Source organism: Lissotriton helveticus, chromosome 7, assembly GCF_964261635.1.
Source record: "Lissotriton helveticus chromosome 7, aLisHel1.1, whole genome shotgun sequence".
Lineage (NCBI taxonomy): Eukaryota > Metazoa > Chordata > Amphibia > Caudata > Salamandridae > Lissotriton > Lissotriton helveticus.
In genome coordinates this window covers 313,823,071-313,837,909 of record NC_136068.1, presented here as the reverse complement: position 1 = coordinate 313,837,909, position 14,839 = coordinate 313,823,071, and the positions used below count along the sequence as shown (strand labels likewise).

At 50.3% G+C, this 14,839-nt stretch overlaps 1 protein-coding gene across 2 annotated transcripts in view; it reads right to left on the bottom strand.

Annotated features, from left to right (window-relative positions):
• L3MBTL1 (L3MBTL histone methyl-lysine binding protein 1) overlaps positions 1–14,839 on the bottom strand; it is a 370,013-nt gene that overhangs the window by 303,698 nt on the left and 51,476 nt on the right. For both annotated transcript variants that reach the window (XM_078650498.1, XM_078650499.1), the window contains exons 2-3: positions 9,122–9,345; positions 8,856–8,994 (exon numbers count right to left, since the gene is read on the bottom strand). In XM_078650498.1, coding sequence (XP_078506624.1) covers positions 8,856–8,994; positions 9,122–9,345 — 363 coding nt within the window. The remainder of the gene's footprint in view (positions 1–8,855; positions 8,995–9,121; positions 9,346–14,839) is intronic.

The following is a 14,839-nucleotide window of genomic DNA, read 5'->3' as shown; positions in this document are numbered from 1 at the left end:
CTTTCCCTCCGGTTTAATGTCAGAGTGTTTTGGGACATTGAAACGTACATTTTCAAAAAACTTATAGGAGCTAGCAGCACTCAGTCAATGTCTGCTCAGTAGTAGTAGCTAGGAGTTCAAATCCCAAGAGGAGGGTGTGGCTCCTCAGGCAGAAAGGGTACACACAAGTAACACACAGGTTCAGATATTCTGGCTAAGAGTCTACAAGTCAGCAGTTGTGCCACGATCTATTCTCTGCATTCTCGGTGCACTTTCCTGTGGTGGCAGTGAGGGATAATAGCTTGGCCTCTTTGGTCTTGAGGGAGTTGATATCATCTTCCACTGTGGTCACTCTGTGGGTCATGTAGAGGCGTAGCTTAGTGAGTAAGATAGGGGAGTGTGAGCTTCAGAATTTCTAACATCCTATAACGTTAAAATACATTTTATGGGGGGGGCGTGTCTAAGATGGCGACGGAGTGAGACGTGTTCCTAAGTCCCTCCGGCGCCACAAGTGCTTAGCTTTGTCCTGCACTCTCCCAGGACGCTTGGCGACCCGACTAGCCCAGTCGCGTCACCTCCTGAAGCAGTGGGAGGCATCTGGAGGTTCCCGCTGCCTGGCTGAGGCGCCGAGCTGTTCCTGACAGCCAGAGGCCCGCGGCGCGAAAACGCCCGCCGAGACCGGGGGCTGGAGTGAGAGCCGCGACCGAGCTGTCGGTCGAATCGCACACTACGACAGAGGCGCTGCCTCTGCAGCTTGGAGGCCCCAGACGTGACATCTGCGGCCCGGCGGCCCTTGTCGGCTCTGTCTGCGGGGGCGATCTGGGCACCGTGGTGGTGGAGTGCCCCTAGCCTGGGGAGCACGACGGAGGAGCGCCTGACGACTAGGAGGCGTGGGCGGCTGACGACCACCAGAGGCCGGGGATCCTGGGCCTACGCTCGTGCCCACCCGACGGTACAGCGGCCGAGATTGCAGTGGCGGCCAGGTCAGCGTGTGGGCACTGCCTTGGAGGTGAGGAGGCGGGGTTCGACGGGGGCCTCCTGGTCAATAGCGGAGGCTGCATGAGCTTATTGAGGGAGGCCCTGCTCGCGGGAGCCACGCGACTGCCCAGTTCCGCAGGGGCGGAGGACTACTTTACTGCACCTGACCCGGGCCTGAGGGGCACACACGTTGACGGCCCCCAGCCCCCCTGCCCGAGCCCTCAGAGCCACGTCCGCCTGTGCAGAGCCGGGGGCCTCACGGAGAGAATGGAGCGGCGGCGACCTATCCAGACAGGAGGTCCCCCTGCAGCGAGCTTTTACTGGGCCTACTTTTCACCGGTTCAGGAGGTATCCTACACAAGGTCCCGGGAGGTATTGCGGAGTGGGGGTCTGGTTCCCTGATCAGCGTGTGCCTTGAACATAGCGGCGGAAGGCGGAAGATTGGGCTGCATTACCCCACGCGGCCCCCTGAAGGCCCGTCTAACCAGTGGACCCCGGAGCCGCGTCATGGCGGGCAGGCCACGTAAGGATAAGCCAGCCAAAGAAGGACTGGGCAAAGGAGCGCCATCGCCGTCCTCACCGGGACCCAGTCAGACGCCTCCGCGGAACGACGGCGAGATCCCGGCCACCAAGGCCTTTATGGTCGAACTCTTTACAGCAATGAAGGAAGACATTGCGGAGCTGCACTCTCAGCTGTAATCGGGTCTCCGCGAAATGAGGAGGGACGTGGATGGAATCGGGGAGCGAGTGGCTACCTTGGAGGAGCATGACCTGGGCCTGGCGGAAGATGTGCATCATCTCCAACAAGACGTCCTCCGGCTCACGGAACAGAACCTTGATCTCCAGGCCCACGCTGAGGACTTGGAGAACCGGTCCCGCCGGAATAATATCAGGATCCGAGCGGTGCCCTGGGCAGGAGAGGGCAAGGACCTCAGAGAATACGTGCAAGCCCTCTTTCAGTTTATCCTAGGTGAGGAGGACCCTCGGGAGATCCGCTTGGACAGGGCTCACAGAGTCGGACTACCTAGAGGTCCGAAAGCACCACCCCCGGATATCCTGGTATGTGTGCACGACTTCCAACTAAAGGAACAGATTCTGCAGAAAGCACGAGACATTAATCCCTTGCGATTTCGAGATCATCAGCCCTTGTTGTACCAAGATTTAGCGGCCTCGACTCTGCAGAAACGGCGGGACTTTCGCCCGGTTACCAATTACCTTAGAGACCAGAAGGTGGCCTACTCCTGGGGTCACCCCTTCCGCCTTATATTTCGCTGATAGAAGCTGGTCCAGGTTCGATCTCTCAAAGCTGCCTTGACGATCCTTGGTTTGGACGACCCTACCTTAACACCCAGGAGCGGCACCTCCTCACCAAGGAGACGACAACGTTCCCCGGCATGGCAAAGAGTGGGCAGTGCAGCAGCTGCGGGGAGGCCGGACGTCTCTGCAAACCTCCAAGCGAGAGGGGCCGCGGTGGCCTCTGTGGCACTGGTCACAGACGCGGCATTACAGGATGATCCTCCCACTGAGTGAGCCTGGGAGGAAGAATTGAATGTGTCCGAGGGACATCTCTTCATCAGGTACTGGGAACACTTTATGCTTACCCTGAAACCACGCCCCCCTTGTGGGTTCAAGAGGGACCCCCACTACCTAACTGTTTCCCGGCCCTAGTGGCCGCTCCTGGAGACTCCTTTTTTAGGCTTTTACGCCATTTTATTTTGCGTTGCTTGGCCAGGCCTGCTGGTCCCTGGGGTTGTGGGAAGGGGAGGGGAGTGGTGGTAGCTGGGGGGGACGGTTTACTTACATTACAGTTGAGACGCGGTGTGTCTGGAGACTTGGCGAGGCTGAATGCGACATGCTGTGAGGATACTTGTTCTGCATGGGTTGTTCTGCCCTGGAAGGTCCAAATGGCTGGGCTGTGTGGAGTCGAGGAGACTCATGGCTGGGGGATAGGAGAATGGATTGCTCCGGATGTCCCCCATAGAATGCAAGACAGGTCACCCCCAACTGAGATGCCGCTCACTTTAGGGACTTGGAATGTGAAGGGGCTGAACTCACCTCAAAAGCGTGAAAAGATCTGGAAGTACATACTAGATCATCACTTAGACGTGGTGGGGCTGCAAGAAACACACTTGACTAGGAGGGAGGACTATCGTCTAAAGCACAAAAATTTCCCCTCATCTATAGATTCTCAGCCCCCACGAAGCATAGGGGAGTAGCTCTCATGTTCCGAGCGTGCCTGCACTTTCAGCCCACGGGAGCGGGGCGCTGGCTGGCGGTTAAGGGGATACTACGCGGTAAGCTTTGCACATTTCTGGTCCTTTACGCTCCCAATACGGGTCAGAACGGATTTCTACAGGGCCTGCTAAAGACAGTCATTGACTTTGTGGAGGGACCTCTAATTGTAATGGGGGATTTTAACCTAGTTTGGCAGAGGGATGTGGACAGCACTCACCACCAGAGATCTGATGCCGGCTTGTTCTCCACTGACACACAACGAATGATTGCGGACATGGGGTTGGTTGATGGATGGCGGTCCCTATATCCCCACTCCAAAGATTTTACTTTTTATTCCCACGTCCACCATTCCTACTCCCGGCTGGACCATTTCTTCCTTAGCCAATCTCTCCCGGGGGATCTACGCGAGGCCAAGATTTTTCCTTTGTCAGTCTCGGACCATAGCTTGCTTGCTATCTGCCTCCGGTGGGATGTGGCCGATACCTCCCACCGCAGGTGGTACTTTTCTGCCTCCCTGACTCGAGACAAATCCTCCTGCCGGGCGTTGCGGACGGCTATTGCCGAATTCTTTGACCTTAACAACGCGGAAGACACATCGATATTTAACACGTGGGATGCTTCCAAAGCTTCAATACGTGGCAGCTGTATAGCACTTAACGCCGCCCTTAACAAACTGAGAAGGAAAGAGCGGGAACAATTGGAAGAGGAACTCTCTTCGCTTGAACTCGCTCACAAACAGAACCCCTCCAGGCGGGCGATGCGACAACTAGCGGCGGTTAGGGGGAAACTCAGAGTCCACTATAATAATAGATCGGAGCTCACGCTGTTGAAATTGCGGCACCTCTCATACTCCCAAGGTAATAAGGTCGGGAAACACCTAGCTCGTCAACTCCGAGACAAGAGGGAAAAATAATATATTGGGGGCATCCAAGATGCATCGGGGACCCTCATCCATCATGATGGCTCCAAAGCGGGGCTCTTCGGTGCCTTCTATGAAGCACTTTACACCGGAGACACTCACAACGTCGGAAAACAGGAGGGCTATTTGCGGGCGCTCCCACTCCCCCAAGTGTCGACGGAGTGGAACGACCTCCTTACCGCCCCCTTCACCAGGGAAGAGGTACTAGCAGCCATCAAGGCCCTGAAACCTCATAAAGCCCCGGGGTCCGATGCATTTACCGCGATCTTTTACAAAACCTTCGCCTCGGAACTGAGCGACTTCCTGGTACAACTATTTAATGGTATGGCAGACAATGGCGTGACGTCCGGGACTATGGCAGAGGCGATAATCTTGGTTATCCCCAATCCTGGGAAGGACCCATCGTCGTGCTCATCATCCGGCCGATCGCTCTACTCAACCTGGACGCCAATCTTTACTCGTCCATACTAGCAGGTAGACTGAATGACTTGATGCTGGCACTTATCCATCCGGATCAGTCCGGATTTATCAAGGGCCGCCAAACCCACGATAACACCAGACGAGTAATCCATCTCATTGAAAAAGCAAACAAGTTCAAGATCCCTGCCGTTCTGGTGGGCCTTGACGCGGAGAAGGCCTTTGACAGGGTAGACTGGGGCTGAGGGAGGATCCAGATATTCGGGGCCTCCCCTTCACGGGGGAATCTCACAAGATTACCCTGTTTGCGGATGATGTCCTCCTTTCCCTCTCTGACCCCGCCCACTCACTCCCCCATGTTCGGGACGCCTTATTGTGCTTTGAAGGCGTGGCAGGTTTTAAGATCTACTATGGGAAATCATTTGTCCTCAACCTCACTTCGCCCCCAGCAGAGGTGACACACCTCCAGTCTCTCACAATCTTATCGTGGACCCATACCTCTATACAGTACTTGGGGATCCACTTGACTCCCAAGATCGAGAAACTCTATTCCGCTAATTTTCCCTCACTGCTCACGTCCATTCAGAAGATGTTGGCTCGGTGGAAATCGATGTTCATTTCCTGGTTGGGGCGCATACATGCGATCAAAATGACCCTTCTCACTAAGCTCTTATACCTCTTTCAAGCACTACCTATTACCCCTGATGGGGACTTCTTTCGGCAAGTTAAAACGCAGATGCTCCGCTTCATCTGGCAGGGGGGACGTGTCCGATTTTCCTATGCCACCCTACGCCGTCCGAGGAGGGAGGGGGGACGGGCCTTCCCGACATGCACCTGTACTATAAGGCAGCGCAACTTCGTATACTAGTGGAATGGACCCAGCAGGAGTCGGAAAAGCATTGGCTGCACATGGACAGAAGTGTGGCGGGGAGGTCGATCTGGGACCTAGTGTGGAAACCCAAGAGCGATAGGCCAAAAAACGTCTACATCAGCACCCCCACGAGCACTACACTCAAGGTCTGGGATTCGATCTCTGGTGATGATCGGTGGACGACATTCCCTTCCCCCTTCATTCCTATACACTTTAACCCCGCCTTCCCGCCAGCGGCGCTTGAGGGCCCCTTTGACAGATGGAGGGAGGGGGGTTGCGTAGCACTCACACACCTTTTCCACGGTTACGTGCCCCTCACTTTTGATAATTGCATGCGGGATTACGACATCCAAAGAACCGAGAGGTACCATCACACACAGCTTCTGCACTGGGCCTTATCCCCCATGGTGAGAGACGCGGCCACCAGACCACTGACACCATTTGAGTCCTTCCTCTCTAGGTCCTCTACCATGCGGGAGGCGATCTCTTTTCTCTATAATCACCTTCTGTTACTGCAGTGTCCCCTAGACCCCGCTACATGTCTATGTGGGAGGGGGTGCTTGGCCGGGACATCACTGAGGTGGAGTGGTCCCGCCTGTGGACTGACGTAACGAAACACAACCATTCCATAGAGCTACGTGAGGCACACTTCAAAACAATGGTGGATTGGTATCTCTACCCAGCCAAGTTGCGTCAGATTTTCCCGAACCCCTCGCATAGGTGCTGGAGGGGTTGTGGCCTACTGGGGGACTTCCGCCATATTTGGTGAGATTGCCCCATCATTCGACCTTATTGGGACGAGATTTTATCCCACATTAAAGAAATACTGGGCTATCCGATTGAGGAAACGATGGCTCACATTCTGCTAGGCCTACGGGACCCAGAGCTCGAACATCAAACCAAGGCTGATAAGAGGATCATGTGGCTATGTGTGGAAGCGGCTAAACTCACTTTGGCCGCGGCATGGAAGCAGAAGGCTGCCCCGGAGGTCTCCCTTTGGCATGCACGTCTGTGGAAATTGTTGAGTGTGGAGAGAATGGCTGACATATTCTGAGACGATTTTAAAAACTTCGAATTTCGCTGGGGCCCCCTGGCACAGTTCCTTTCTAAGGGTCTCCCTTCCGCAGTCTATCCGCCCAGTATGCGTGCGCTCCATTTGTTCCAGCTGTAACCGCCATTCTACTAGCCTAGTTTTACCAGTAAACATGCTACCACCACTGGGGTTCGGGGAGGGTGGGGGGTAGTTGGGGGGAGGGGGGTTTCTGGTTTTTGTTTGAAGCGGAGTCCTGCCGCTATGATCTGCTGGAGCTTTCCCTCACGAGGGGATATCGAACCTTTGTCACGCCCCAGGCCTACCACCGCTTCCCGGCCCTTTTTCACGGTACAAACTCTATGTCACTGGCTAAGGGTAGGCCTTGCTGAGCCATTATTACTCCCCAGATGTTGGAGATTTGCTTGGGCTGGCCACACGACTTCGCTCCGAGATAATGGGCCTTTACTTCACCTTGACTCCATAATGCCCCCTGCGTGGGAAGTTGTGCGGGACTGTCGCATGTTTTCTTTTGTTTCTAATTACCAATAAAAACACTTTTGACAAAAAAATACATTTTATGACAAGTAGGGCGCATGAGAAAGGCTTAAGGGCCAGTGAAAAGGGAGAGGAATGCAGTTGGTAGTGGTATTAAGCGAGGGAACAAAATTATATTTTGTAAACTAACCAACTTTTTAAATACTAAAACAGGGAGAGAGTGTGTATATTTTTGTCTGTGTGCATGCCAAAATTACTGCTGGAATCCAAAAGGCACATGACCCGACTGAAAGCACATGTGCCCAACTTTTTACCAGAAAGTACATTTATTAGGGATGTGTACAACTCCAAACACCCCCCCCCCCCCGAAGCTATGCCACTGGGTCATGTCCCGGAGGTAATGCTGGGTGAGTGAGACGTCTACTTTGACACCTCCTATTTTGGACTCCACCTCCTCACTGGACATCTGTATGGCTGTATGGCAGTGAGGTCGGTGGGCTACGCAGCATGCCAGTCTGAGGAGGCAGCCCCATGCCACTTGGCAGACATGTCTGCAGAGGTGGTAAACCTGTCCATCTTAGTTTGTGCATGCATCATTAGCCCTTTGTCCTTCACCATTTGGTGGAGTATGGGGAACCTGGGATAAGAGTTGGAGATCTAAGTCTTGGGAGTCAGGTCCAGCTGGACCCGATCAGCCCAATTGCCTTCTGAGTGCTGGGCAGCACGAGTAGCTGAGGGTATCTAGTGAGGCTGCCGCCTGGCAGGGTGGGAAGGAAGCCAAGGGTCCGCAGGTGGTATGAGGTCCACTAACCAGGCAAGGGTAGTTCTCGGGTCCCCAGTCCCCTAACACTCACTCATCACCCGCCACTGAAGATTTCAAGGCAGGGTGACAGGAGGGTGAGGTGGTTTTGTTACAAGGCTTGGCCTCATCTGAATGAACTCACCAAGGCCGGTAACATCTGCTGTTATCAGGGGGTGAGCTGATGATGGGTGGAGGTACCCCCAAAGAAAGGGCCGATGACAGTGTCCTGAAGGCTCAGAATCCGGGCCAAAGCAGTAGAAGCAGTAAAGGCGGTGGTGCTGGGCTCCAAGGGCCAACATTCGCGTGGTCGCCCAGTCAGGCAAGTCCAGCAATCTCAAAGGAAGAGGCAACCAGGTCTCCTCTCCACCTCCCCGGGAAAGTTTGATGGCTCCGGCAGCAGCAGGACCCTAGCCTCAGGAGGACCAGAGGTCAGGGTGGTAGCGGGTCACCCACTTGGCACGGCGGAGTTAAAGGATTGTGACCCACAGGACCCCCATCTGCCGCCTGCAGCCCTTTCCATCACGCTCACTTTTATTTCGGGCTTGGGGCCAGGGCGTCCTCTGGAGCATTGATTCCAGTGGCGGCCGGCCCCCCAGCACCACCCAAAGCCTAAGCCTGGTGGGGGTAAAGGCGGATAAATAGGATGCCTGCCCTCTCAGGTGTCTGTACCACTCACTTCGAGGCATGCAGCCAGGTCGCAAGGCCCGAGGGAGGGCACCAGGAGTCCAGCTGCGACTACAGAGCAGAACAAAAGCTGGTCAGTGGCTGTCTGTCAGTGTAGTAGGATTGTTGAGGATGGTCAGGATGGCTAGGAGCACACGGGCACTGTAAATTGCCAGTCCTCCCATTCTAATGATCACCAATGTATGGGAGAGTGAGAACCGAAAGACAGGAGAGCAAGTGCCATCCCTTATAAAGTTCAACATTGTGACATGATGAATGAAAAAAGCACCCTCAAGAGCTATTAGTTCAAATATGATGTTTACTATATTTTCTGACTACTCTTACCTCTGCTCCTAGAATGAGGTCTCCATATTTAAAAAAAATACATCTCTGTGTCTACGCGCACACACCATACCACAATATCCGTAACACACAAGCTATGTATACCTCTGTTCTTTCTTACCTTGGGTCAAAATAGAACCTTCTTTGGTATACAACAGCTTCTCAGACTGTGTGCCTCTCAGTGACTGTGCCTCATTTGGTGGCTCAGCAGACTCTGTCTTCTCAGTACTGGAAAATTCCAGGCTCCCATGGTCATTCATCTGAAACCAGTATTGTAAATGAAAAGTAAATAATGTCATGGGAATACAATTCATGGCACAAAAAAACGTCTTAAATGTAACTATTGCAAAATAAGCTACAAATGTTGGATGTACGCTAGTCATTTACCTGTAAACTGTTACCAGACAGAGTGGCAAATTGGTCCTTTCTCCCCAACACTCGGAGAGAGTTGAGGGATTGAATTCCACTAATTTGTGGGATCACAGTAGCTGTCAAGGGTTCACTTCCATTACCCCACTCTAGTTTCTCTCTTCCGGTACTTAGATTGGGATCTCGGGAAAAGCACTGACTTTCTGAAGTGCTGCTTGGTACATTTATGACACTGGTGTTGGCTGAAAGAGGGGGAGACAGAAGAGATCTGGCATAAATCTCTGAAATATTATATAGTATTAATACAGTCTAGTCTACATTTGAATGTGCAATCCTTCAGCAAAAGCAATACTGTTAAATGGCTTGATTTATTTTAGGAGGCATTATCAAATACGTAAAACATGAGGCAATGCATAACTCAGCTATAACATTGGTTTTGCAACCCAAAAAATGTGGCAGTGAAATCAAGTGCATCAACATATACCATGAGAGAGAATTAAATTGTTCATGAATAAAATGAAGTAATCTATGGATTTGCTGCATTAAACTTCACAATGCTTGATAAATCCAAAAAACAAGGCTTAATTTCCAGGGTGGGTATAGAGAAAGAAACACTATGTGAGATTAATGATCCGTTAGGGCCTTTAAATGAGTCCATTCTCAAACAAGGGCGTTGATGGGTCACTGGAGGCTGAATAGTTTCAGGGGAAGGTCCTGAGTAGTGGGCACCACTGACTAAATCAGGTTTCTCAAGCAAAGAATCTTCAACTAGGTGAGAGACATGGGTGCCATGCTAGCCCCACCTGAGCGCAGAAGGCATCTATCCTTTATACTAATAGGGAAGTTATGGAGGAGAAATTGTTGATTATCCACCCACCTAGAAGCTAAAGGTCTGAGCTTTAGAAAGTCTATGATCTTTCCGTTAAGACCAAAGAGGGTGATTATTTGTCTTTTCATTTTTAGTACTTTTGTCCCTCATTACTATCAGAGACTTGAGAAGTGAGTCAGAAGTAAAAGAGACATTTAATATGACAAAATGTATTTTTGAGCATGCAGTCACATCCTAGATGAGATATGTTAAAGTCAAATGCAATGGGCTGACCACACAGGCATGGATAATGGTAAGGAACGAAATGTGGACACTGCCCTTCTGAATGGTACAGAAATCCAAGATCCCCAAGAGGGTATATCATCCATTGAAAATAGGTCTCCAGAGAGCACCCAGTGGTCAAGAACAAGAATGAGCAGGAATGAACAGTGTGAGGCCGAAGAAGCATAATCGTTTTTTTATCTTTCACTGAAAGATGACTCTTGTAGACCTTTCTAGCCATGAAAAATGGCAAACAGCAGAAAAGCTTGAACAGAAAAATCCACAACAAGCCTCCTCTCTTAGCTTTCATTTTAAAGAGCAAAGGTAGGTTTTGGTCCCAGCTGCTAGCTTTACAAGTTTCAAGAAAGTCGGAAAAAGGAAAAGAGATGAGTATAGAATCAACTCATTGACAAAAATCTCTAACGCCTAATAGAATACTATACCAAGGTAATTGGAATAACTCTGAAACACAAGCAGATATCTTAACCAAATATAATAGTTAGGGGCCGATTACGATGTTGTCCGGAAAGCAGTCCAACGGAATCGGCTTCAGAATGCCTTCCGAACGACTCGGGTCCGTGGATTCCAACCAAACAATTACAGTGTGTCCGGTTGGACGCCCATTGACTTCAATAGGAGCCTGTGTTCCCAACTAGAACACAGTCCCCCATTGAAAAAATGGGTGGTTGGGGAAAATCTTGTGCCCTGTGGCAGGCCCCCCGTGGTGCCTGCCACACAGAGCATGCATAGGAAGGGGGGAAACATGAGTACCCCCACGGGCCCGATTCACAGAGCCCCAGGTGAAGGGCTATGGGCCCCCAATGACAGATTCCAACAGCCGTTTTGTGTCAGGTAGACCAGACTGGAACAGCTGTCCGAATCAGTCATCGTACTCGCTCGTTCGGAAACCATGTCCATAGAGCTGTACGATTCGGCTCGGAAACGCTCGGGCTGTCCGAATGCCTTTTGGAACCGATACGGACTGCCCAAACGCTTTCCGGACATCATAATCGGTCGTCCGGAAATGTGTCAGAGTTAGTGAGAAACAAGGCTTCCGAAACATATTCGACAGAATTGAATGCCTTTCGGAGCCTTTCTGAACGACATCGCAATCGACCCCTTAATAATAATTTAAGGCAATGCAGGACGATTAAAAATTCAAGCCAAACTGTGATTATTAGCGCAACACAATAACAAGCAACATATTAAAAAGCTTTTAATGTTAATTCATGACCTCATGAACTTTGAGGTCAATGACAGGTCACTCAAGGGATCGACCTAACCAAGCTTAATGATATTGCCTCACAATCAGCTAGACCGCTTCAAAGTCAAAACTACAATCCATAACACAAGAGAATCCCTTGACGATATCAGTCACAGCTTTCCTTGGTACACGAGAACATTTGAAAGAGCTCAATAACGTCACTGCATAAAGCAAGACAATCACGAAAACAAAGTGTCACACTACAGCAGGTCAAAAAACTCACAAAATCACAAAGAAGCATCTTGCTGTTTCCAATAACGTTACTTGATGACAATAGAAAATAAATACAATGCGGAATATTTCTAGATAAGCAAGAGAAGTCTTAAAGAGTGTAATGATGCTGCTTTGTATCACAAGAAATGTGTTTTGCTTCTCAAAGACATTACAGAGTAAAACCATACTGATCTCCAAGATAATCACTACACAATCCAAGAATAATTTCTCCCACGTCATCAAATTAACGTAAGCATCCACAAACCTTATACATGTTCTATGGTATGTGTATGTGACTCAAATGAACACATGAGCAAGTCAGTCAGTAATTACACTTATAAAGTACCCTATACCAAGTATTGCCTGCAGGTAAGTTCCCCTAAGTGAGTTTAAAAGAGGAATATCTCTTACAAAGGTATTCTTCAATTAAAAACATGCATAGCTTTGTAAGAAATACTGCTTTTCATATGTTAGTGTGACAATACCTTTAAAAGGAAGAGAGGAGTGTGCAATAAGTAGGTCACTCCATATAGGAAAGTAGGATCGGCTTCTTATGGTTACCCCTACTTTTAGCTTCATGTAATGCTGTTTTTGACTAGTCTGACTCGGATCCCGCTAATCAGGACCCAGTCTATCTGCTTTCTACCTACACTGTTATGTTATGTACTTAGGTACACTCCAGATTGAATACTGGGGTACCCTTGTCAGTCCCTTGTATTTGGTACCCATGTACACAGGGCATAGGTACCCCAGAGGCCTCCCGTGGGCTGAAGCATGTATTATACCACCTATGAGTGGCCATGCAAAATGAAACTACAGGCCTGCCATTGCAGTCTGTGTAAGTTGGTGCATGCACCACTTACTTTAGATATAGGTTTACTAGATCTAAGTGTCACTGCACTTAAAACCTATGTCACCCCTCTAGCAGGCCTTTTCAATCCTGAGGGTAGGGAGCTTGATTCTAAGTGAGATGGTGCCACTGCATGAGCAGCACATCCCTGCAGCCTACGGAGTCCATTCTCCCGGGATGTCAGTGTATCAGTCATTTACGACATATAGAGTGGCATTATGCGACCGCATGATGACCAACTCTAAAACGGCTGAAAGTAACCCTATTGTGTTTGGTGTCAAACATTGTGGAATCATACCCCCACACCGGTAACCGTCTGGAATCATACCTCCCACACCAGTAACTGGTGTGGGAGGTATGATTCCAGCCTTAGAAGCGAACTTCGTTGGGCCCCTGGTGTTGCCGGTACCAGCCTTCTAGTCCCTGGCAGCACAAAATGGTTGCCGCCGACCAGAGACACATTTCTGCCCTCCTGTTGCTGAGCCAAGCTCAAGAAGAGGGAGGTGGAACAAAAGGCATAATGTCACAGGAGGTATGACCACCTCCCAGACAGGATTTAGTGTATTAGGGCTGGGTGGGTGCGCTTGCCAGTGACTGAAAGTCTGCATGAGGGGCACATTAGGTGTCCCTGTGCATAGTCCAGTTCAAACCAGTCCTGGGAGCCGTTGGCTCCTGCTCTAGCACGAAACTGGACAAGGGACACTTTCCAGGTCTCCTGAATCTGTCAACCCTCTCCCCTGAGTACAAAAGGGCTTACCTGCCTGTAAGTCCCTAGATTCGAAGTGGACAAGATTCTTAACCAGAAACCACTGAACTTCGACTGTCTGGACACTCTGGACTTCGCTGGACTTAGTTTGGACCCGACTTCCTCTCCCACTCCGTCCAAAGCATTGTCTGTGCCCGTGAACCATGCAGGCTCCGAGCATCAAGGACAGCCAAAGGCATCTCCTTTAGAGTTAAGGAGTCACTTCCCTGCAACCGCAGGCATCACATCCTGATTGACTGGTCTCCTGCTCCTGAGCTCCTACGGACTCCAAAGGCTCCAGCAACACTGGAAGTGGGTTCCTCCTGTGTCCCTCGAGGATTGAGCTGCCCTCTCACCGAGTTTGAGGTCAGAATCCTTCGTGGGGGCTGCCCGTGGTCTGGACAGATCATTTTCTCATCTCTTTCTCCCTGCGGTGGCAAGGAACGCCTGTTTTGAACTGCCCGTACCTGTTTTAAAATGTCCTTTGCATGAGTTAGACATCAATCATTTCTTGGATTTACTGCTAAGCCACAAGCCTCAGCTTCCACCTGATATTGAGGATGCAAATATGTGTTTCCAGGATTGGCTGACGCTAGCTTTGGACAGTTGCATCCCCGCCAAATTGAGTGTAAAAAAAAGAGGGCAGTCTAATCCCTGGTTTAACATCTCGCTGATTAAAGCTAAAAAAAATGCAAACAATTAGAGCGCGCCTGGAGGCGCACTTATGATGCAGAAGCAAAAAACAAATACCGAGCGTCTATTAAGCTCTATCATAAACTGGCCCGGAGAGTCAGAGCAGAGTTTATAGCCGGAAAAATCTCTGCGAGCAATAACCCCTCAAAAATAATCTTCACCCTGCTCGAGGTCATGAAGAGCTCTGGGTTGAAGGCGGACTCACCTATTACCTCAAATCCTCAGTCTGACAACCTGGCCAGTTACTTTTTTAATAAGGTGGAGAAGATATATAAGAGCCCTGCTCCGGCCTCTGGCATCCACTGACCTAGTGGAAGGGCATGGGAACATTGGATCCACTGTGGTTAGAGTACTCTCGTCTTTTCCCCTATTGTCGCCCAATGATTTTGAGTCCCTCTGTCAGAAAATTAAACCAGGCTCTCCAGCCAACCCTTTCACACCTGCTCACTTTCATCAGTTTCATACCCTCATTTCGCCAGTGAGTAGGGATTTGGTCAATCTATCTCTAACAACAGCGTTCGTACCATCTGCGTGGAAGCATGCTAAAGTTATATCTCTCCTGAAGAAACCGTCTCTGGACCCATCTGAGCTGGGTAATTACCGTCCTATATTTCAGCTGCCTTTTCTGGCAAAGACGGTAGAATCGCATGTAAATACCATTCTTACAGAGTTCATCGAGAGAAATGAAATCTTAGACTCCTCGCAAAACGGTTTCGGATCTCGCATAGCACCGAATCAGCTTTACTGGCAGTGACTTCGGTTGCGCTGGGACACCCCGTTGCTGGGGCAGCCATGCGCATTACAAATCTGACAATAATAATAATAATACCCGAACCCCTGTACACCGCGTTCATTTGCCGTTGCATATGCTTGTTGGCGTT